The 23,567-nt window shown below is 42.2% G+C and overlaps 1 protein-coding gene across 1 annotated transcript in view; it reads left to right on the top strand.

The window, feature by feature from the left end:
* LOC132401141 (protein lin-28 homolog B-like) overlaps positions 1-23,567 on the top strand; it is a 242,186-nt gene that overhangs the window by 130,548 nt on the left and 88,071 nt on the right. The window contains exon 3 of the mRNA XM_059983033.1: positions 14,047-14,231. Coding sequence (XP_059839016.1) covers positions 14,047-14,231 — 185 coding nt within the window. The remainder of the gene's footprint in view (positions 1-14,046; positions 14,232-23,567) is intronic.

Genomic DNA, 23,567 nt, shown 5'->3' with positions numbered 1-23,567 from the left:
CTTGGATCCCAAGATCTCTCTGCTCAGCAACACTGTTAAGGATCTTGCCCTCAACAGTGTACTGTCTCCTTGTATTTGCCCTACCAAGGTGCAACACCCCACATTTATCTGGGTTAAACATCTGCCATTTCTCTGCCCATATCTGTAACTGATCTACATTGCTCTGTATTTGTTGCCAGTTTTCTACACTATCCACAACTCCACCAATCTTGATATCATCTGCAAACTTACTAAACCACCCATCGACATTTTCATCCAGGTCTTTTATATACATTACAAACAGCAGAGATCCCACACAGATCCCTGTGGAACACCACTAACTACAGACCTCCAGCTCAAATAAGTCACTTCAACCATTAACCAATTCTTCTATGTGCAAACCTGTTGTGAATCTAAACAGCCAACTTGCTGCAGATCCCATGCATGTTAATCTTCTGGATTAACCTCCCATGAGGGACTTTGTCAAAGGCCTTACTGAAATTCATGTAGACAACTTCCACTGCCCTATCCCTGTCAATCTCTCTCATCACTTTGTCGAAAAACTTCAAGTTGGTAAGACATGACTAGTCACACACAAACCCAGGCTGGCTCTCCTTAATCAGGCCATGGATTTGCAAAAGCTCATATGTCCTATCCTATCCCTAAGAATTTTCTCCAGTGTTCTCCCTACAACTGATGAGAGACTCACCAGTCTGTAGTTCCCAGGAATTTCCCTTGTTCCCTTCTTAAATAGAGGTACAACATTAGTCACTCTCCAGTCCTGCAGGACCTTGCCTGTGGCTAGAGAGGACACAAAGATACTGGTCAAATGCCCAGCAATCTCATCTGTTGCCTACTTCAATAACCTGGAGAAAATCCCACCACAGTCTGGGGACTTATCCAGCTTAATACTCCTTAAGAGGCCCAGCACTTCCTCCTCCGTGACCTCTAAATGCAGTAACGTATTTATACACTCAGTACTGATCACCTGGTCCTCCATATCCTTTTCCTTGGTAAATACTGAAGCAAAGTATTCATTAAGTACCTCACTCACATTCTCTGCATCCAAGCAAATGTTCCCCCATTCATCCTTAAGTGGCCCCACCCTCTCCCTGGTTAACCTCTTGCTCTTTATGTGTATATATAAGATGCCTTGGGATTCACCTTAATTCTACTTGCCAAGGATTTTTCATGGCTCCTCCCGGCTTTCCTAATTCCGTTTAGTTTTTTTTCTGGCTTTTTTATACTCCTCACGTCCTTCATTTGATCCTAATTTCCGAAGCTTTGCATTTTTTTCCTTTTTCTTCTTGACTAATTTCATCACCTCTCTGGACATCCAATGTTCTCTTATCTTTCCATCCCCGTCCTTCCTTATAACAAGAACATACCTTTCCTTCACTTTATACAATTGATCATTAAACACTCTCCTCACGTCTAATGTGGACTTGCCAGAAAACAGGTGTTCCCAATTAACCCTTCTTAGTTCCTGCCTAATACCCTTATAGTTTGCCCTATTCCAATTTAAAACTCTCCCACAAAGACCATACCTGTCCTTGTCTATAGCTGTCCTGGAAGTAGTGGAGTTGTGGTTGCAGTTCCCAAACTGTTCATCCACTGAAAGGTCATCCACCTGAACAGGTTTGTTAACCATTACCAGGTCCAGTATAGACCCTCCTCTTGCTGGGCCACCCACATATTGATTTCAGAAACTTTCCTTGATATACTTAACAAATTCTACCCCATCTAAACTCCTTACACTTGGAAGATCCCACTTTATATTAGGGAATTTGACAACAGCCCTATTATTTTTACACATTTCCTTAAACTGATTACATACCTAAAACTCAGGGGTCCCTGAGGCATTTGGGGGGTCCCTTTGTAGTTTGAAAGTAATTGTCATCAGTAAGTGACTAAGGTAATAAATAAATAAATCTGTTTGTCAGTGAGTCATGCTGTATTACAGTTCCACGTTTACTTTGGCCGCGTAGCGCTTGTTCAAGTTGGAGGCAGTTGTGAAACGTATTCACATTAGCTTGCAGGAGCGGGAGAAGGAGAGATTCAGCAGGACATGCTTTACTTTTTACTCCGGCCAGATTACTAGCGGGAACACAAGATGCCATGATACGATGTTTCATAAGCCCCTTTTCCACGGTGTTCAATCCCACCAGTACTCTCTTTTAAGAAAAGAAATGATTGAACCGTTACTTGGAATTATTGGTAGAATATCATACCCACAACATACTGCCTTTTAGTAGTGTGATCACATTACTAGCCCTGCAAACTATTCTATTATGCCTGTTGAATCCTGTTTACATCATTCCTACAGACAGTGAATTCTGGATCATCACTACCTCCTGAATAATTTTTTTTGCTCATTTTTCCCCACATATATATAGGCCAAACTTTCTACCTCTCTCTTATCTTCCTCTCTCCTAACTGTCTAAACTAGTCATGATCATAAACACTGCTGTCAAATCTCCTCCAGCAAACAACAATTTTCATGTGATATAAGACAGTGACAATAAATTTGAATCTGATTTCTGATTGATTTTTTTTTCTCAAGGAGTACAACAACAGTTGTCCCTGTCTAGTAAAATAGCTTCTTCTCTAGAACCAGTCTGCTAAATCTTTTCTTACCTCTTCCAGGGCCTTTACCGCCTTCTCAGATTTGAATGGATACAGTACTCCAGTTGTGACCTAATTAGTAATTTGCACAGGTCCAGCAAATCCACTGTATGCTTGTTCTTTATCCCTCTGTGCATGAAGTCCAGAATCCCATAGGTTTACCAAGTGATCTGTTGACATGAGCTTCCACTATCAATGATTTGTACATAAGTGGGGGGAATTTGAAATAGGATTTGTGTATGGTTAGTTCAAATGGGGTTCGATGGACTGAAGGGTCTGTTTCTGTCCTGCATCTCACATTGGCTCTATACATGCTAGTATTTCTGTTGCTGCACATCTTTCAAAATGGTATCTTCACTCTGCATTGTCTGTCATTAGATTGGCAGGAGCAAGTTTAAATGATCTAACACCAGGCCTGCTGGATCTCAATCATGCTCTGTTCTTTCAGCATATTAATACATAACCCACTTCTTGGCTGATGCCAAACCTTGCCGAAAACAGCCTTTCAGGAATGAAAGCATTTTTTGTCCAAATTTTTTTTTGTTACCTAAGCATTGCCCTCTGTCCTAAGGAGAGCACACCCTTCCTCTTTATGATGAAGCTAGAGATGTTGTGATCCATGAGCGCTCTTTGTTCGGTTTGAATTTTAATTCTTCCCAGTTCAAGTACAATGCTTTAACTATGGTTTTCCCAACACAGAGTTACAGAGCATAGAAATGGACACATCAGAATCAGGTGTAATATCACTGGCATATGTTGTGAAATTTGTTGTGCAGCAACAATAAAAATGGTAAGAAGCATGCATGTTGATGTATTAAAAGTTAAATTAAATGAGTAGAGAAAATAGTGAGGTAGAGTTCATGGGTTCACTGTCCATTCAGAAATCAGATGGGAAAGGAGAAGAAGCTATTCTTGAATCTTTGAGTGTGTGCCTTCAGGCTCTTGTACCTCCTCCCTGATGGTAGTCATGCAAAGAGAACATGTCCCGGGTGATGGAGGCCCTTAGCGATGGATGCCACCTTTTCGAGGCATTGCTCCGTGAAGATGTCCAGGATGCTGTGGAGGCTGGTGCCCATGATGCAGCTGACTGAGTTCACAACTTTCTGCAGCTTCTTTTGATCTGTGCAGTTTCCCCCAGACCAGATGGTGATGCAGCCAGTTCGAGTGCTTTCCATGGTCTATCTGTAGAAGTTTTCAAGTGACTTTGTTGACATACAAGATCTCCACAAACTCTTAATGAACTATAGCCATTCTCATGCCTTCTTTGTAACTTCATCGATATGTTGGGCCCAGTAGAGATCCTCAGATGTTGATACCCAGAAAATTGAAATTGCTCACCCCTTCCACTGCTGATCCCTCGATGAGGACTGGTGTGTTAGTCTTACTGATGTTGAGTGTGAGATTCTTGCTGCGACACCACAAAACCAACCCATCTATTTTGCTCCTGTGCGCCTTCTCGTCACCATCTGAAATTCTGCCGACAGTAGTTGTGTCATCAGCAAACTTATAGGTGGCATTTGAGCCACACAGTCATGGGCGTAGAGTGAGTTGAACAATAGGCTAAGTACACATGTTTGAGCTGCACCAGTGTTGGTTATCAGTGAGGCGAAGATGTCATTTCCAGTCCGCACAGACTGTGGTCTTCCGGTGAGGAAGTTGCAGAGGGAGGTACAGAGGCCCACGTTTTGGAGCTTTTTGATTAGAACTGCAGGAGTGATCGTGTTAAGCACTGAGCTGTCGTTAATAAATAGAAGCCTGATGTAAGTATTAGTACTGTCCAAGTGATCCAAGGCCACATGAGATTGCATCTGCTGTAGTCCTATTGTGACAACAGGCAAATTGTATTGGGTCCAGGTCCTTACTTAGACAGGAGTTAATCCAAGCCATAACCAACCTCACTTCATCATTGAATACGTGAGTTCTACTGAACAATAGTCATTAAGCAGCTTACCCTGCTCTTCTTGGGCACTGGTGTGATTGTTGCTGATTTGAAACAGACAGGAAATTCTGACTGTAGCAGTGTGAGATTGAAAATGTCTTTGAAGACACCCTGAAGTTGGTTGGCACAGATTTTCAGAGCCCTACCAGGTACACCATTGGGGCCTGTCGCCTTGCGAGGGTCACCATCTTGAAAGATATCCATGCTAACCAAGGTGTACTCCTGAGCCAATGTCAAATGCCAGCATTTGGCCCCTCGAAATTTTCCTGTTTTCTACGCATTGTAATTGTACCCATCTCTATTACCTCCTTTGGCAGCTTGTTCCTATAGCAACCAACCTCTTTCAACATTTCTCCTCTTACCATAAATCTATACCCTTCAGCTTTGGACTCCTATTCTGGGGAAACAGCTGTAACAATACATTTTATCTATGCCCCACATGATTATATGATCCTCCAAAATGTCACCCCTTAGCCTCTTTTGCTCTGCAACAGTCCCTGCCGATCCAGACTCAAGCCATTCAGCCCCAGCAATATCATGGGATTCTGGATAGGTTTGTCCCAATGAGGCAGGTAAAGTATAATAGGGTAAAGGATCCATGGTTGACAAGAGATGTGGAACATCTAGTCTTGGGGAAGAAAGAAGCTTGCTTAAGGCTTAGGGATCAGATAGTGGTTTCGGGTGATGCATTTTCTGCCCGGAGGTTGATAACCAGTAGAGTTCCACAGGGATCTATTCTGTGACCCCTGCTCTTTGTAATTTCTTTGTAAGTGACTCGGAAGGATAAGTTAGTAAATTTGCAGATGACATAAAGGTCGGTTGTGTTGTGGATGGTGTAGAAGGTTGTTGTAGGTTGTAACAGGACATTGACAAGATGCAAACCTGGGCTGAGAAGTGGCAGATGGATTTCAACCTGGAAAAGTGTGGAGTGATTCACTTTGGAAGATCAAACTTGAAGACAGAGTACAAGGTTAATGATAGAATTCTTGGTGGTGTGGCGGGACAGAGGGATCTTGAGGTCCACATTCATAAATCATTCAAAGTTGTCAAGCAAGCCATTGGATTGGTAAGAAGGAGTATGGTGTGTTGGCCTTCATTTGTCAAGGGATTGAGTTCAAGAGTCGTGAGGTAATGTTGCAGGTCTATAAGACCTTGGTTAGACCACACATGGAATATTGTGTTCAGTTCTGGGCACCTTACTATTGGAAGAATGTGGAAGATGGTGCACTGGATCGAGAGGATAGCCAGAGACCTTTTTGCCGGGTGGAAATGGACAATATGAGGAAGCATAATTTTAAGTTGATTGGCAGAAATTACAGAGTGATGCCAGAGGTAAGTTTTTTACATGGAGAGGTGGTGGGTGTATGCAATACTCTGCCAGGAGGGTGGCAGAGGCATGTGCATTATGGACACTTAAGAAACTCTTGGATAGGCACATGGGTGATGGGAAAATGAAGGGCTATGTAGGAGGGAAGGGTTAGATTGATCTTAGAGTAGGTTAAAATGTTGGAACAACATTGTGGGCTGAAGGGCCTGTGCTATGCTGTAATGTTCTACGTTCTAAATTCTATGATAATATCCTTGGGAACCTTTGTTGCATCCTCTCCAGCTTAATTCCATCCTTTCTTTCATATTCCATTTGTGGTTTCACCAAGTCGTAACATGACAAACCAGCTCTGGTGTTCAGTGCCCAGTCCATTGAAGGTGAACAAGCCATATGTTTTCTTCATAACTTATCCACCTGTGTCACCATCTTCAGTGAACTGCGTACTTGTACCCCTAAGTACCTATATTTTGCAATACCCCCATGCATGTTATCCCCATGCATGTCCTGCCCTGGTTTGATTTCCAATATGCATCATGTCAAAGTTGTCTAAGTTAAATACCATCTGCCATTCTTCAGCCAATTTCCTTGTTGGCTTGAGTCCTTCTTCATAGTTTTGGTGCCACCTGCAAACTTCCTAATACCACACTGTTCTTATCCAATTTATTCAATAAGCTGTTTCCACAAGGGTGAAAAGAAAGTTTATATTATTTCCTTGAGCAGTGGTGTTAGCTGCCTACTTTACCTGTTATAAATAAATCTACACTTAGTGGCCACCAGTGCACCTGCAGGTTAATGTGAATAGCTAATCAGCCAAACATGTGGCAGCAAGTCAATGCATAGAAACATGCAGACATGGTCAACAGGTTCACTTGTCATTCAGACCAAACATCAGAATGGAGAAGAAATATGTTCTAAGTGACTTTGACCATGGAATGATTGTTGGTGCTAGACAGGGTGGTTTGAGTATCTCAGAAACTGCTGATCTCCTGGGATTTTAACACACAACAGCCTCTAGAGTTTGCAGAGAATGGTGTGAAAAACAAAAAAAAAAATCCAATAAGTGGTAATTATGTGGGCATAAGTGCCTTGTTAATGAGAGAGATCAGAGGAGAGTGACCAGACTGGCTCAAGCTGACAGGAAGGAGTCTGTAACTCAAATAACCATGCTTTACAAAGGGTGGTGTGTGGAAGAGCATCTCTGAATGCACAGCATGTTGAACTTTGAAGTGGATAGGCTACAGTAGCAGAAGACCATGAACATATAGAAGGTACCTAATAAAGTGGCCACTGAGGATAAATGAACCCTTTTAACTGTGTGAATTTACATGTATTCTCCCAAATGATGGAATTTATTGCAAGCTTAGTCTGTCACAAAGTATTTACTACTCAGTCACTTGGCCTAACGGGATTCAACACAAAAGTGTCCGTCCCTGCCATTATCCGTTTCTGTCCTTCTCTCTCCTTACGTACTTTATCTAACCTGCCCTTAAATGCATCAATACTCTTCTCCTCAACCCTTCCCTCTGACAGACTATTTCAGGGCCTGATTAAAAACCAGGTGGATCCTCCTGATGGATTATCAGTGAATTTCCTACAGTGCAATGATATCTTCAATTTTCCATTTGAGGTTTAATTCCATTATTTTACAAAGAACTGAAGTAAAAATAGATCTGATATTCCTGCATCTGATTTGTAGCCTTTTTCAAACATGGGCAATATTTTGACTCCCTTCCAATCTTCTGGTCCCTCCCAGGTGCCCATTTGGACTTTTCCTGTTCTTTTATGTCAATTCTTTGGCGATATATTATTTTTTGAGCCCTTTTAGCCTCAAGCATTTCTATCTCATTTTTATCAAAGTCATTAATTTTGTCTAAAATGACTCCCTTTGGGAAAGGCATAGTGATTGTATTTCCCGTTGTGATTACTTGAAGGAAATACTCATTCAGAATATTTATTATCTTCTGCTTGTCCTCTCTTACAATTCTTTTTACATCATGTATGATTTTGCTTAGTATTTGATTAAGCTGTTAGTGTCAAGTACTATGATAATTTGTTAATGATATTTTACTTGTGAAGCATTGCTGATTTCCTTTATCACAATCTTTTTAAATGTTGCTGCCGTTTGTTTCTTTCCATTCAATAAACCCCATCCTCCTCCTTCCTCCAGATAATTGCTGAGGTCATTGCTTCTCTCCTTTAATTTGTTTTTGACTTGAAAATCCAATTAAAGGTCATGCCTTTTCAAGCTGAGTTTGCTAGATTCTTGTGTGTATTTATCTGACATGTTCGGTGTTCTTGGCTAAAACTTAAATTATAAATGCTGCGTATTTCAAGGCTACATGATTGAAAATACATTTACCCACAGAATGAAACGAGTATATTCGGATCCTCAGCCTTTGCAATCAGCTGTTCTTATCCATTGAATTAATTTGTGCTTCCCAAGTGTCAGCTGTACATTTGGATTGATGATTCCCTTTCCTTAGTCCACATTGTCACATCCCTTCAATAGATGGACAGATACTTTATTGATCCCAAAGGAAATTACAGTGTCACAGTAACATTACAAGTGCACAGTTATACAAATATTAGAAGACAAGTAAGAAAGAATAAAGAAATAGGTGACCTCAAATAGTCTATCAGGAGGGGGTCATCACTCCCCATCTATAGGTTGACTCATTATAGAGCCTAATGCCCGAGGATAAGAAGGACCTCATATAACGCACCTTGGAGCAGAGCCACTGTCTTAGTCTGTAACTAAAAGTGCTCCTTTGTTCAGCCAAGGTGGCATGCAGAGGGTGATAATGTTCTGTACGTTTCATGCTGCTGAAAAAAGGTTTGTCCGTTTTCCAATGCAAAGCCAATTGTTCAAATCACGGGGATGAATCAAAACCTGTACTCTTCATATCCTGGATGCCTTCATAGCTGGCAATAAATGATCACATCTTTTTTGGCAGAATTTTAAATTTAGCATCCAGTTTTAAATGAAAACTGCATAAGATCTAAACTCTTCTCAGGCGTCAAGCCAGATACAGGTTATCGATTAAGGATAGAGAGATAAACGGATTATTTATTGATTCCGAATGAATGAATGAATGAAATTTTATTTCAGTGAGTAGAAACATAATAAAAAGCATCATTTTCAATGATGGATTCATAAAACAAAATTAAATAATAAAAATCTTTAAAACAGACTAAAAGGGTGTAGGCTGAAGCTACAGCTTATTATGCCTTCCTCCCTTATTTATACAAAAACATATTTGGCGTCAATTATCACATCAGAACAACAGATTTCATAATCTTTTGACACAAAATCCATTCCAAGTATCATTTATTTACATTACTCCCATTCATTTTAAATCATGTATTTTATATTTGTTCATTAAATTATTTTAAAATAATTTCTTAAACTTGCTAAGTGTGGTGCATGTTTTTAAATTCTCACTGCAACTGTTCCATAGATTCACCCTCTGACTGAAATACAATGACTTTTTACATTTGTTCTTCTCCTTTGTTTCTGAAATATACATGTTCCTCTCAAACCATGTTGACGTTCCCTCATTTTAAACAACCTTTGGATACTTTGTGGTAACTGTCCATTTTTTGCTTTATACATAATTTGTATTATTTTAAAATCTACAAAATCTCTGAATTTTAAAGTATTTAGTTGAATAAATAGTGGATTGGTTGGCCCGTAATAACTTGTCTTATTTACAATTCGTATAACTTTCTTTTGGAGTAGAAAAATCGAGTTTGTATTTGCTTTGTATGTATTTCCCCATACCTCTACACAGTAAGTCATGTATGGGACTATAAGTGAACAGTATAATGTACACAAAGAGTCCTGATTAAAGAAATCTTGTGCTTCGTACAGTATTGCAATAGATTTTGACATTTTTTGCTTTGACATAATTTATATGGGGTTTCCAGCTTAATTTATTATCTATTCCCACTCCTAAAAAATTTTGTTCCAGATGCCTTATCAATTTCTACATCATTTATTCTAAGTTTACTCTATGAGTTTGGTACGCAGTTTCCAAATATTATAGATTTATTTTTACTTAGATTCAGTGCTAATTTTGTTAGTATCAAACCATTTCTTTATAATTTTTAGCTCTTTCTCCACTGTATCCAAAAGTTGTTTCGGACGTTCCCCACTACGAAATATAATTGTATCATCAGCAAATAATATACATTTTAATGTCTGACAAACCATACACATATCGTTTCTATACAAAATAAACAGCACTGAACCTTATGGAACCCCACAAGTGTTTACCGATACCTGTCTTCCAAATAACTACTCAACCAGTCATGGAAATTATAGTGCAACAGCAGCATTATGAGTGCACAGTTATAAATATTAGAAGTGAAGGAGAAAGAATAAAAAAAAATGTTACCTCAAACAATCATAACAGGAGGGGGTCTTAGTCTATTATTAAAAGTGCTCCTCTGTTCAGTGAAGGTGGTATGCAGAGGGTGAGAAACATTGTCCAGAATTGCCAGGATTTTCTGTCGGGTCCTCTGTTCTACCACAGACTCCAGTGTGTCCAGTTTGACTCCTGTAACAGAGCCAGCCTTTCTAATTGGTTTATTGAGCCTGTTGATGCCATTGCCTCAGCACACCACTGTATACAAGTTTGCACTGGTGACAACAGACTGGTAGAACATGTGAAGGAGTGGCCTAAATACTCCAAAGGACCTCACTCTCCTCAGGAGGTATGAGAATAGGCTGAATGAACTCGGCCTTTTCTCCTTGGAGCTATGGAGGATGAGAGGTGACTTGATAGAGGTGTACAAGATTATGAGAGACATTGATCGTGTCGATAGTCAGAGGTTTTTTCCCCCAGGGCTGAAATGGTTGCCACAAGAAGACACAGGTTTAAGGTGCTGGGGAGTCGGTACAGAGGAGATGTCAGGGGTAAGTTTTTACTCAGAGAGTGGTGAGTGCGTGGAATGGGCTGCCGGCAATTATTTTTTTAAGAGACTTTTGGATAGGTACATGGAGCTTAGTAAAATAGAGGGCTATAGGTAAGCTTGGTAATTTCTAAGGTAGGGACATGTTCGGCACAACTTTGTGGGCCGAAGGGCCTGTATTGTGCTGTAGGTTTTTCTGTGTTTCTAAGTAGAGGTGGCTCTGGCCCTTCTTGTACATAGCCTCTGTGTTGGAGCTCCACTCAAGTCTGTCTTCCAGCTGCACCCCCAGCTACTTGTAGGTCCTCTCCACATCCACGTCCTTACTGTCAACAATGTGGGCTTGGTCTTCCTAAAGCCCATCACCACCTCGTTTGTCTTACTGATGCTGAGCTGCAGATGATTCAGCTTGCACCATTTGACAATAAGAAAGGAAGCATTTAACCCTGTTCCATATTTGATCTCCCGACCAATGGAACACTACTTGTTTGAACTTGTCGCTTCTGGGGAAAAAAAAGATTATCAAGCTGTTTGCATGAGCTACAGCATGAGTTTCCAACCTTTTTTATGCCTTGGACCAATACGATTACATAAACAGTCCATGTTGGGAACCCCAAATCTACAGGATACTCTGCATCTTCGGCAGTACCATTGCTCCATTACCAAATCCCTCCCAGGTAGAAAGAGCGGGCCGTGGGTCACTTGGAAGCACCACCACCTAGTTGTCCCCCGCTCACAGACCATCTTCTCTTTGCTGGGGGAGAAGTCCCAAGCATCTGATCAAATAGGGTCATGTCTGCTTCATCGCACAGGTTGTTCCAATTCATTAAGGTGACAAAGGCAAATGGTGACAGGTTAGAACCTTCCCATCTTCTGTGTGCAGACACAGAGATACCCACTTTGAGTGAGACTTCCTCGAACATAAATGTACCTAGATCCCTTGGACGTTGCTTGAATTTCATAATCCAGTGAGATTCAACGATCACCTGGTGCACTTTCAATGAGGTTACTCTTTAGATTTCGTGAGGTCATCCAGAGTTCACTGTATGTGAAGCAGACTTCCTGGCTTATGTTCTTTTGGTGATGAAGTGAGATTTGCAGTTTACTAATCCAACACCTCAGCCTTTAAAATGGTACATCTTTGCGAATATGATATCAATTGTTACACTACCACTTACTTTAATACCCCGAAGTGGAAGATGATGTAAGGTACTTGACTGATTAAAGCATTTGATGGTGTCGATGGAGAGAAACTCCCCATTTGATGTGAAATTTGATAAGGAAGCAGCGAAAGGCCTGCGGAGATGGGACATGCGCAAATGACTTCAAACCCAAAGCAGAGCCCTTCTGTGATGATGTCTCTTTCTAAAATCTATAAGGCCAGATTAATTGGAAATGCCAGTGCCATTAATTACAGTCTAATAGAAACCTGTTAGCAACGTAGAAAGACAGTGCTAAGTTTGAGCTGAGCTATTATCCAATTGAAAAGAGGAATAAGTTGAGACAGTGGATGGGCTGAATGGCCTGCTCATGACAGAGCGCGAGAAGAGAGCGGCAGGTAACGTAGATCACACTGCCTTGGATGTAAAAGGATGAAGTCATTTAGAAGTAATAAAGCTAGTCTGTGCCCGGAGGTGGTTGACAAACTGGAACATTAATTATTTTGTGTTGGTCATTCTCAAGAGGATGGGTGCTGCTAAAATGTCAGCAGAAGGAAGAATGGTAGAGGTAATGTAGGGGATGATGATTGATAAGGACACAGGATTAGAAAGGCTAACACAGAAGTTTGAAGTGATAGAATTTGTCAGAAATAATTATGGGAGAGATTATAGATGAACTAACGCTCTGAAGTGTATGTTGGAACAGAAGGACTTGGGCGTACACGTTCATAAATCTTTGAATTATGGCAATTGGTGAATTTGTAGATCAGGCAAGAAACCAGAATGGTGGAGTGGGATTGGAATCCATCTGGCCAATGCCTCTTCATGTGTTCTTTTGGTTAGTTTTGTAATGTAGGAAATAAAGCAGCTCACAAGCATGTAGAAATGTGTTAAGGTTTGTTTAGTGCATTTTTGATGTTAAAAATCTCTTAAAGTCTTATCAGAGAGACAGCCCCCTTCCTGTTGCAATGAAGAGATCCTGATCTCTCCCCATCCACCAAATTTGTGAAGCAGCGATCCCATTGAAAGCACTACCACAGAGAGAGCTTGCTAGGAAAAGATTTCAAGTATAATCTCAAACTACCTTGAAAACATGCAACACTTGTTACCCAACAAGGAATTGTTGGTCAGTGACCAATCAAAGTGGAGAAGGCACCGAGTTTCTCAAGTACGTGCATCAGGAGCACATGGACGCCAAGTGTAAATGGTAATATTCCAAAATGCTCTCCCTATGCCCTGTCAGGCACCTGCTGCCCTGTCTGCAGACAGGTCTCCATTTCCTATTTTGGTGCCTCTATCACCTACCAAACCAGAATAGAAATCAGCATCTGTTTAACTATTTAAGAAGTGTGTCTGCAGGAAGACTTGAACCAATAACATTTTGTTTCAAGCTGCTCTGCTACCAATTGGGTTGTAACTGACACCAAACCCCTGAGGGTGGTCTCTGATGTTGTGCCATTTTGTTTTATTGTTGGATCCTTCTGGGGTATTAATTTATATGCTTTAACATGCCTGTGAAATGAGGTATTGTAATTTCGGAGGACAAACCAGGGTAAGACGTACACAGTGAACAATAGAACTGAGATAAAACAAAACAACCTGCCAATACAGATCATTAATTCCATGAAAGGGGCAACAGAGAGATATGAAGAGAGATTTTTGCACATTGGCCTTCATAAATCAGGACACTAAGTACAGGAGTAGGGACATAATGTTGAAGGTGTGTGAAGCGGGGTGTAGTCTAGCAGTGAGTGATCATCTTTGTTGTTTTTCTTGTGACCGCAAGACCCTGTTGAACTTTGTTAATGCGGGATGCTGCAAGTCTGATTCACTGATTTATTGGTGGACAGTGAGGGAGCTGAATGGCGAGGCATAAGACCATAACTTAGAGGAGATGAAGGGCCTATTTCTGTACTGTGGTGCTCAATGTCTATATGGCTTTAAATCCCAAAAGAAATGCTCAACTTTAAAAATCAATTAATGCTTTGCTTTGTTAAACTATTACCAAAAAACACTTATGCATATTGCATGCAGAATGAATTGTAACGATCTGAAGATATTCCCATTGAGTTTTTCCTCTCTTCTTTAAAATTTTAATTCTTCAGAGCAAACTTTACATGGATGGATTCAGGAGTTTGAAAGAAGGAGAGCCTGTGGAATTCACCTTCAAGAAATCTTGCAAAGGCCTGGAATCAATACGGGTAACAGGCCCTGGAGGGACACCGTGTTCAGGCAGCGAGAGGCGTCCAAAAGGGAAGACCGTGCAAAAATGGAAGCCAAAGGGAGACCGGTAAAGCAATCATTTGCATTGTTTGCATGTGCTTTGATTTCCCCACTATTCCTTGATTAAGTTAGAGTTGGGCAATCGTGGTCAGGTAAACGTTTACCTCCACTGCGGAGATATTAGAATCCAGAATTCCAGAGCCAAGTTCATTAACGCCGTGTGAAAGTTGTTTTGTGGCAGCAAACAGTGCAAGACATAAAAAATATACTGTAAGTCACATTGAAAAAGCAAACAAATAGTGAAAAAGAGGAAGAGCAGGATATTGATCATGGAACATTCAGAAATCTGATGTGGAGGGAAGAAACTGTTCATAAAACATTGAATGTGAGTCTTCAGCCTCCTGTACCTCCTCTCTGATGGCGTAACAATAGAAAAGGACATGTTCCGGATGGTGAGGGTCCTTATAATGGATGGACCTTTCTTGAAATTAATGCTAACATCGCATTTGCTTTCCTTAGTACCAACGCAACCTTAAGGGAATCTTGCACTTATCATCATTATCATTATGTGCCATGTCATAAGGGTAGACGATCATGGTCTATGACCATAATGGTTCCTGGCAAATTTTTCTACAGAAGTAGTTTGCCATTGCCTTCTTCTGGGCGGTGTCTTTACAAGGCACGTGACCCCAGCCATTATCAGTACATTTCAGATTATCTACCTGGCGTCAGTGGTCACATAACCAGGAGCCGTGATATGCACTGGCCGCTCATATGACCATGATCCAGGGTGGGCAACTAAGCAGGTGCTACACCTTGCCCAAGGGTGACCTGCAAGCTAGCAGAGGGAAGGAGCACCTTATACCTCCTTTGGGTAGAGACATATCTCCACCCTGCCACCCAAGGAGGTCATACCAAATCTCTTAAAACATGGAAAGAAACAGTCCTTCCAGATGAGGTGACTCTTCACCTGTGAGCCTGTTGTGGTCATCTAATGTTCTGCTGGTATGTCAGGGAGAACTGATGCAGATGGGGGAAAAGCACACCATTGTGAGGAGCCTTCACTCTGTCCACAAAAGGCAAGGCCTCCCAATGGCTGCCTTTTTCAATTTGACTTTCCGTTCCCATTCCAACATGCCTGTCCATGGCCCCCTCTATTGCCACAATAAGGCCAAACTCAGGTTGGAGGATCAACATCTCATTTTATATCTGTGTAACCACCAACCTGATGGTGCAAAGTTTGGTTTATTTAATTTCTGGTAGTCACCACTACATTAATGTTTTTTTCACTTTTTCCATTCCCCATTCGAATTATGCCTCACTTCTTCTCTTTACCTCACCTACCCATCCCCTCCCTTTGCTACCCTTCCCCCGTTCCTTCCATAGTCCACTGTCCTCTCTGATTAGAGTGCTTTTACTTTTTCTGCGTATCAGCTCACGGCTTCTCATTTCATCTCAGCTGCACCACACACCTACCTCGCCCCTCACCTGGTTTGTAAGTGACCAGCTATTGTATATACACCAGTAGTGTATATTTGACCAGCTACCACAAATGCCATTTCTCTGAAGAAATTACCTTGATTTCAGTCAGAGAAGTTGATGTGGCTTCTGACATTTTACAGAAGTTATGAACCTGTAACAATATAGATTTTGATCAAATGCTTATGGACAAAGTTCATCCCCACTGACTTCATCCTTACTGTGCCACAGCTGTCGTTCCATCGTCTTTTGCATTTGACTTCCTTTCACACTCCTCGTACCTGGATCCTCCGTCTGCAGATCCACTGAGATGTTCATTTTCAGCTGGCATGATGAAAGTTAACGAAAGTTAAGTTATTATTTGTTGCTAGAGGAATGGAATGCTGAAGTCGGGTGCTGTTCTTTAGTTTGTTTGGCACTGGAGAGACCCTAGCTGGATATTGTATTGGTCTTCTTTCTTCAGGGAGATTGTTTTTCTAAGGAAGAGCTGGACTTGCATACAAAGGAATTTTATTTATTTATTTGCTTGGCGATAAAGCCAGGAACAGGCCCTTCTGACCTTAGAGCCACACTGCCTAGCAACCCCCTGATTTAACCCCAGCCCAATCACAGGACAGTTTGCAATGACCAATTAACCTACCAGCCGGTATGTCCTTGGACTGTGGAGGGAAACCCACGTGGTCACGGGGAGAGTGTACAAACCCTTTACATGCTGCCACGGGAATTGAACCCGGGTCGCTGGAACTGTAAAGTGTTGTGCTAACTATTACGCTACCATGAAAGGCGATCCCATAGAAACATGAAGGAGGAATCTGATATTTTTTTAAAATTTTATTTTGTTGAAATACAGCAGGGAGTAGGGATTTCCAGCCCTTTGAGCCACATTGCACAGCAACCCCTGATTTAACCCTAGCCTAATCACAGGATAAGTTACAATGACCACTTAACCTACCAATCAGCATGTCTTTGGACTGTGGGAGGAAACTGGGACACCCGGAGAAAACTCAAGCGGTCACGGGGAGAGAGCACAGCCCCTTTACTGACTGCAGCAGCTGATGTGGAGGCAGGAGTCACTGTTTAAAAATAAAAGTCAGAGACAAGGTGATTTTTATTTTTCCCTCTCTCAGTGTTGCAGGAATGATGGAAGCAGAGCCTGCAGAGACTTTAAGGTGGTGGTAGATTTTTGATCAGCAAGGGGGTGAAAGGTTTTAAGGGTAGCGAGGAGTTGATTTTTCAATTCGGTCAATCATGTTCCAACAGATTTGCAGAGCAGACCTGAAAGGCCAAGTGGGTCACTGCTACACTGCGTCTTGTCACGTATGTGGGGCACAATAATACTCCTGCATGGACTCCAGGTTCTGGCTTAGAATGGCCTTTGGCAGAAGCAGAATAGGAACACAGGATGCTTCCAGGTGAATCTGTTCTCCACACTCAGTGCACCAGGTTTGATTCTTCTCCGCTCCTCAAGACTAGATGCTCCGGTTAAATCTATCCCGGCCGACACAAGGGATATCGAACTTCTCTAGGCCTTTTCATTGGAGCAAAGCTTTGATCTTCCATCATGAGGAATTTGCCTAGCATGCCCCGACCACTGAAGCCACTCTACTAAACACTAAATCTGTAGGACAGTGATTCACCATTTGGATGTTGATGATAAATTGCTCCCATGTTACCCCCAAAACCTCCTGTGACGGCAAAAGACTTAACTTGCAAACTTCTACTCTGAAAGTACATAACCCAGCTTTCATAGTGATAAAATGCAACACAGTATGTAAGACTGACCTCACATTCTACCTCATTATGGCCTTGCACTTTATTGTCTGCCTGCGTTGTAATTTCTTTAACAGCAACACTTCATTCTGCATTCTGTTATTCCTTTTTCCTTGTACTGATCTGATGAATTGTCCTATTCAGGTGGCATGCAAAACAAAGTTTTTCATTATATCTCAGTATCAATAACAAGAGGAAACTAACTACCAATTATTACTAGTTACCCCAGATTGCGTTGCTTTGTTGCTCCAAACGCATTCAGGAAACTTTCCGAAGGACGTGGAGTCATATAGAGATATAGCACCAAAACAGGCCTTTCTGCCCACTAAGTCTGTGCTGACCAGCACAATTTACACCAGTGGTTCCCAACCTGGGTTCTGTGGACTTTTTGATTAATGGTATGGGTCCACGGCATAAAAAAGGTTGGGAACCCCTGATTGACACCAATCCTGTATTTTATTCCCCCATGTTCCCATCAAATTCCCTCAGACTTGCCTCCACATGTGGTGCAATTTACCGGGGCCAACCTGCAGAACTTCAGAATGCGGAAGGAGACTTGAGCACCCGGAGGAAATGCCACGTGGTCACGGGGAGAGTGTGCAAACTCCAGGCAGTCAGAGGTCAGGATTGAGGCAGCAGCTTTACTATCTGTACCAATGTGCCTCAACTGGAACAGGATGATTAAGACTCTGCCAGTGCGGACATCGGCTGCTAACATTTGAGCAAAGATAACTATTCCACATTAATAAATGTTACATGGTTTATTTACGCATTTAGAGACATGGTGGTGTTTTATGATGGACGAATAACTTGATTGTTCAGAGAATTTATACATCTAAAGAAAAAGCTGAGCAACACATAGAAACATAGAAACACAGAAAATAGGTTCAGGGGTAGGCCATTTGGCCCTTCGAGCCTGCACCGCCATTCAGTATGATCATGGCTGATCATCCAACTCAGAACCCTGTACCTGCTTTCTCTCCATACCCCCTGATCCCTTTAGCCACAAGGGCCATATCTAACTTCCTCTTAAATATAGCCAATGAACCGGTCTCAACTGTTTCCTGTGGCAGAGAATTCCACAGATTCACCACTCTCTGTGTGAAGAAGTTTTTCCTCATCTCGCCCTTTATCCTTAAACTGTGACCCCTCATTCTGGACTTCCTCAACATCGGAAACAATCTTCCTGCATCTAGCCTGTCCAATCCCTTTAGAATTTTATACGTTTCAATAAGATTCCCCCTCAATCTTCTAAATTCCAGTGAGTATAAGCCTGTCGATCCAGTCTTTCTTTATATGAAAGTCCTGCCATCCCAGGAATCAATCTGGTGAACCTTCTCTGTACTTCCTCTATGGCAAGAATGTCTTTCCTCAGATTAGGGGACCAAAACTGCACACAATATTCTAGGTGCGGTCTCACCAAGGCCTTGTACAACTGCAGTAGAACCTCCCTGTTCCTGTACTCAAATCCTTTTGCTATGAATGCCAACATAACATTTGCCTTTTTCATCGCCTGCTGTACCTGCATGCCCACCTTCAATGACTGGTGTACAATGACACCCAGGTCTCATTGCATCTCCCCTTTTCCTAATTGGCCACCGTTCAGATAATAATCTGTTTTCCTGTTCTTGCAACCAAAGTGGATAACCTCACATTTATCCACATTAAATTGCATCTGCCATGAATTTGCCCACTCACCTAACCTATCCAAGTCACCCTGCATCCTCTTAGCATCCTCCTCACAGCTAACACTGCTGTCCAGCTTTGTGTCATCCGCAAACTTGGAGATGCTGCATTTAATTCCCACGTCTAAATCATTAATATATATTGTAAACAGCTGGGGTCCCAGCACTGAGCCTTGCGGTACCCCACTAGTCACTGCCTGCCATTCTGAAAAGGTCCCTTTACTCCCACTCTTTGCTTCCTGTCTGCCAACCAATTCTCTATCCACATCAATACCATACCCCCAATACCGTGTGCTTTAAGTTTGCACACTAATCTCCTGTGTTGGACCTTGTCAAAAGCCTTTTGAAAATCTAAATATACCACATCCACTGGCTCTCCCCTATCCACTCTACTAGTTACATCTTCAAAAAAATTCTATAAGATTCATCAGACATGATTTTCCTTTCACAAATCCATGCTGACTTTGTCCGATGATTTCACCTCTTTCCAAATGTGCTGTTATCACATCTTTGATAACTGACTCTAGCATTTTCCCCACCACTGATGTCAGACTAACCGGTCTATAATTCCCCGGTTTCTCCCTCCCTCCTTTTTTAAAAAGTGGGGTTACATTAGCCACCCTCCAATCCTCAGGAACTAATCCAGAATCTAAAGAGTTTTGAAAAATTATCACTAATGCATCCACTATTTCTTGGGCTACTTCCTTAAGCACTCTGGGATGCAGACCATCTGGCCCTGGGGATTTATCTGCCTTTAATCCCTTCAATTTACCTCACACCACTTCCCTACTAACATGTATTTCCCTCAGTTCCTCCATCTCACTAGACCCTCGGTCCCTTACTATTTCCAGAAGATTATTTATGTCCTCCTTAGTGAAGACAGAACCAAAGTAGTTATTCAATTGGTCTGCCAATTCTTTGTTCCCTATGATCAATTCACCTGTTTCTGACTGTAAAGGACCTACATTTGTCTTGACCAATCTTTTTCTTTTCACGTATCTATAAAAGCTTTTACAGTCACTTTTTATGTTCCCTGCCAGCTTTCTCTCATAATCTTTTTTCCCTTTCCTAATTAAGCCCTTTGTCCTCCTCTGCTGGTCTCAGAATTTCTCCCAGTCCTCAGGTGTGCTTTTTTTTGCTAACTGATATGTTTCTTCTTTGGACTCGATACTATCCCTAATTTCCCTTGTCAGCCATGGGTGCACTACCTTCCCTGGTTTATTCTTTTGCCAAACTGGGATGAACAATTGTTGTAGTTCATCCATGCGATCTTTAAATGCTTGCCGTTGCATATCCACCGTCAACCCTTTAAGTATCGTTTGCCAATCTAAGCTAATTCACGTCTCATACCCTCAAAGTTACCCTTCTTTAAGTTCAGATCCTTTGTTTCTGAATTACTATGTCACTCTCCATCTTAACGAAGAATTCCACCATATTATGGTCACTCTTACCCAAGGGGCCTCACACAACAAGATTGCTAACTAACCCTTCCTCATTGCTCAATACCCAATCTAGAATGGCCTGCTCTCTAGTTGGTTCCTCGACATGTTGGTTCAGAAAACCATCCCGCATACATTCCAAGAAACCTTCTTCCTCAGCACCTTTACCAATTTGGTTCACCCAATCTATATGTAGATTGAAGTCACCCATTATAACTACTGTTCCTTTATTGCACGCATTTCTAATTTCCTGTTTAATGCCATCCCCAACCTCACTACTACTGTTAGGTGGCCTGTACACAACTCCCACCAGCGTTTTCTGCCCCTTAGTGTTATGCAGCTCTACCCATATCGATCCCACTTCCACCAGGCTAATATCCTTCCTTTCTATTGTGTTAATCTCCTCTCTAACCAGCAATGCTACCCCACCTCCTTTTCTTTCCTGTCTATCCCTCCTGAACATTGAATATCCTTGCATGTTGAGCTCCCATCCTTGGTCACCCTGGAGCCATGTCTCTGTGATCCCAACTATATCACATTCATTAATAACTATCTGCACATTCAATTCATCCACCTTGTTACGAATGCTCCTCGCATTGACACACAAAGCCTTCAGGCTTGTTTTTACAACACTCTTAGCCCTTATACAATTATGTTGAAAAGTGGCTCTTTTTGCTTTTTGACCTAGATTTGCCTGCCTGCCACTTTTACTTTTCACCTTACTACTTTTTGCTTCTACCCTCATTTTACACCCCTCTGTCTCTCTGCACTTGTTCCCATCCCCCTGCCACATTAGTTTAAAACCTCCTGAACAGCAGTAGCAAATGCTCCCCCTAGGACATTGGTTCCAGTCCAGCCCAGGTGCAGATCGTCCTGTTTATACCGGTCCCACCTCCCCCAGAACTGGTTCCAATGCCCCAGAAATTTGAATCCCTCCCCCTTGCACCACATTTCAAGCCACGTATTCAGCTGAAATATCCTCTTACTTCTACTCTGACTAGCACGTGGCACTGGTGTTAATCCAGAGATTATTACCTTTGTGGTCCTACTTTTTAGTTTATCTCCTAACTCCCTAAATTCACCTTGTAGGGCCTCATCCCGTTTTTTACCTGTATCGTTGGTACCTATGTGCACCATGACCACTGGCTGTTCACCCTCCCATTCCAGAATGTCCTGCAGCTGCTCAGAGACATCCTTGACCCTTGCACCAGGGAGGCAACAGACCATCCTGGAGTCTCGTTTGTGGCCGCAGAAATGCCTATCTATTCCCCTTACAATCGAATCCCCTATCACTATAGCTCTCCCACTCCTTTTCCTTCCCTCCTGTGCTGCAGAGCCACCCATGGTGCAATGAACTCGGCTGCTGCTGCCTTCCCCTGATGAGACATCACCCCCAACAGTATCCAAAACAGTACATCTGTTTAGGAGGGAGATTACCTCAGGGGACTCCTTGTACTACCTGCCTACTGCTATGCTGTCTAGTGGCCACCCCTTCCCTTTCTACATGTGTAGCCTTTACCTGCGGTGTGGCCAACTCACTGAACGTGCTATTCACAACTTTTTCAGCATCGCAGATGCTCCAGTATGAATCCAATCGCAGCTCCAGATGCTTAATGCGGTCTACCAGAAGCTGCAGTTGGACACACTTCCTGCACACATAGTTGTCAGGGACACTGAAAGTATCCCTGATTTCCCACATGCTGCAGGATGAACAAACCACGGGGCCGATCTCAGCTGCCATGACCTACCCAATACTTGCCTCAACTTTTGAAACTTTCTCCTTTGAAAGGAACTTACCCGGCCTTACCTCATTTGGAGTGAAGCTCGTCCTCAGCCTCTTCTCATCGAAGCACCTCGAGTCAAAGCCTCAAGTCCCCACTCCGCTCGCTGGCTGGCTGGCCAACCGGCCAGCCCGGCCCGCCCACTCACTCACTCACTCACTGGCCACTTTCCACAGGCTGCTCTGCTTGAGGTAACCCTCTAGTTATTTGTTTGAGCTTTTCGAACTGCTTGGTCACCTGACCTCGATTGCCCAAACAGCTGCTTTCTACTGAGTCTGAGCTATTCAAATCTTGATTGACTTGATTGCACAGTCCAACTGCCAAGTCTGCCAGAATCTCTCGAGTCAAAGCCTCAAATCTCCACTCCTTCACTGGCCACTTTCCACATGCAGCAAATGCAGAGAATTCCAACAATAAGCTATTATTTTCCAGTCATGGTACCCAACTCTGTATATTTCATCTCTGTTAAAATGATTAGCTAAGAGATTTTTAAATTTACTGGTAAGTGGAAAGAAGTAAATTAACAAGCAAGAACATGGAGCAACAACCAAGATTGACATCAACACCATCTCATCAAATACAGGAGCAAGTACGAGGGGTTAAGCAGCTGACCCCCTTCTCCTAGTTGCATAACTCTAGATTGCCCTGCACCATAACATAATTTGCATTCTTTGTCTTATCTTTAATGAACTTAGTTTAGAATTCACAATTAGTCTGGCATAATTTTCCCCTTTTATTTTACTTTGTATTTAAGTTAACTGCTGATGCTACTTGGCTTTTGAGGTGGTGGTGCTGGTAACTCAGGCAAGTTCAGAAGGCGACCGTTTGGTAGAATCGATAATGACTTTTAAATCTCAGCCATTGTCCCAGAATTCGATAGATATCCAGCTGACAGCCAAGGTTCTGAATGAAAAATAATATTAAGTCTTTATGCTTTTCAGATCATCCTTCCTCACAGTGTTCGCGTATGATAATTCTAAATGTCTATTTGTCCTAAAATAAACTGTACCTGTTGGTTTTCGTTTCACTGAGAAATAGGGTCAGTTACCCCAGCTGGACGCTCAGCAGTCAAGGAGTATCTGGGGGAGCACTGGAATCAGGAAAGCAGTGAATGCCTCGGACCAGCCGCTGGTAAATGGGAGTCATGCAAATGGTCAGCAAGGGCATGATGGGCCAAAGGGCCTCTTTCTGTGCTGTGCAGCTCTATGATTTTAACATCAGTTGCTTTGTTAGAGAGTCTTTTAAAATG

Source organism: Hypanus sabinus, chromosome 10 (assembly GCF_030144855.1).
Source record: "Hypanus sabinus isolate sHypSab1 chromosome 10, sHypSab1.hap1, whole genome shotgun sequence".
Classification (NCBI taxonomy): domain Eukaryota; kingdom Metazoa; phylum Chordata; class Chondrichthyes; order Myliobatiformes; family Dasyatidae; genus Hypanus; species Hypanus sabinus.
This window is presented reverse-complemented; position numbering and strand designations above follow the sequence as displayed.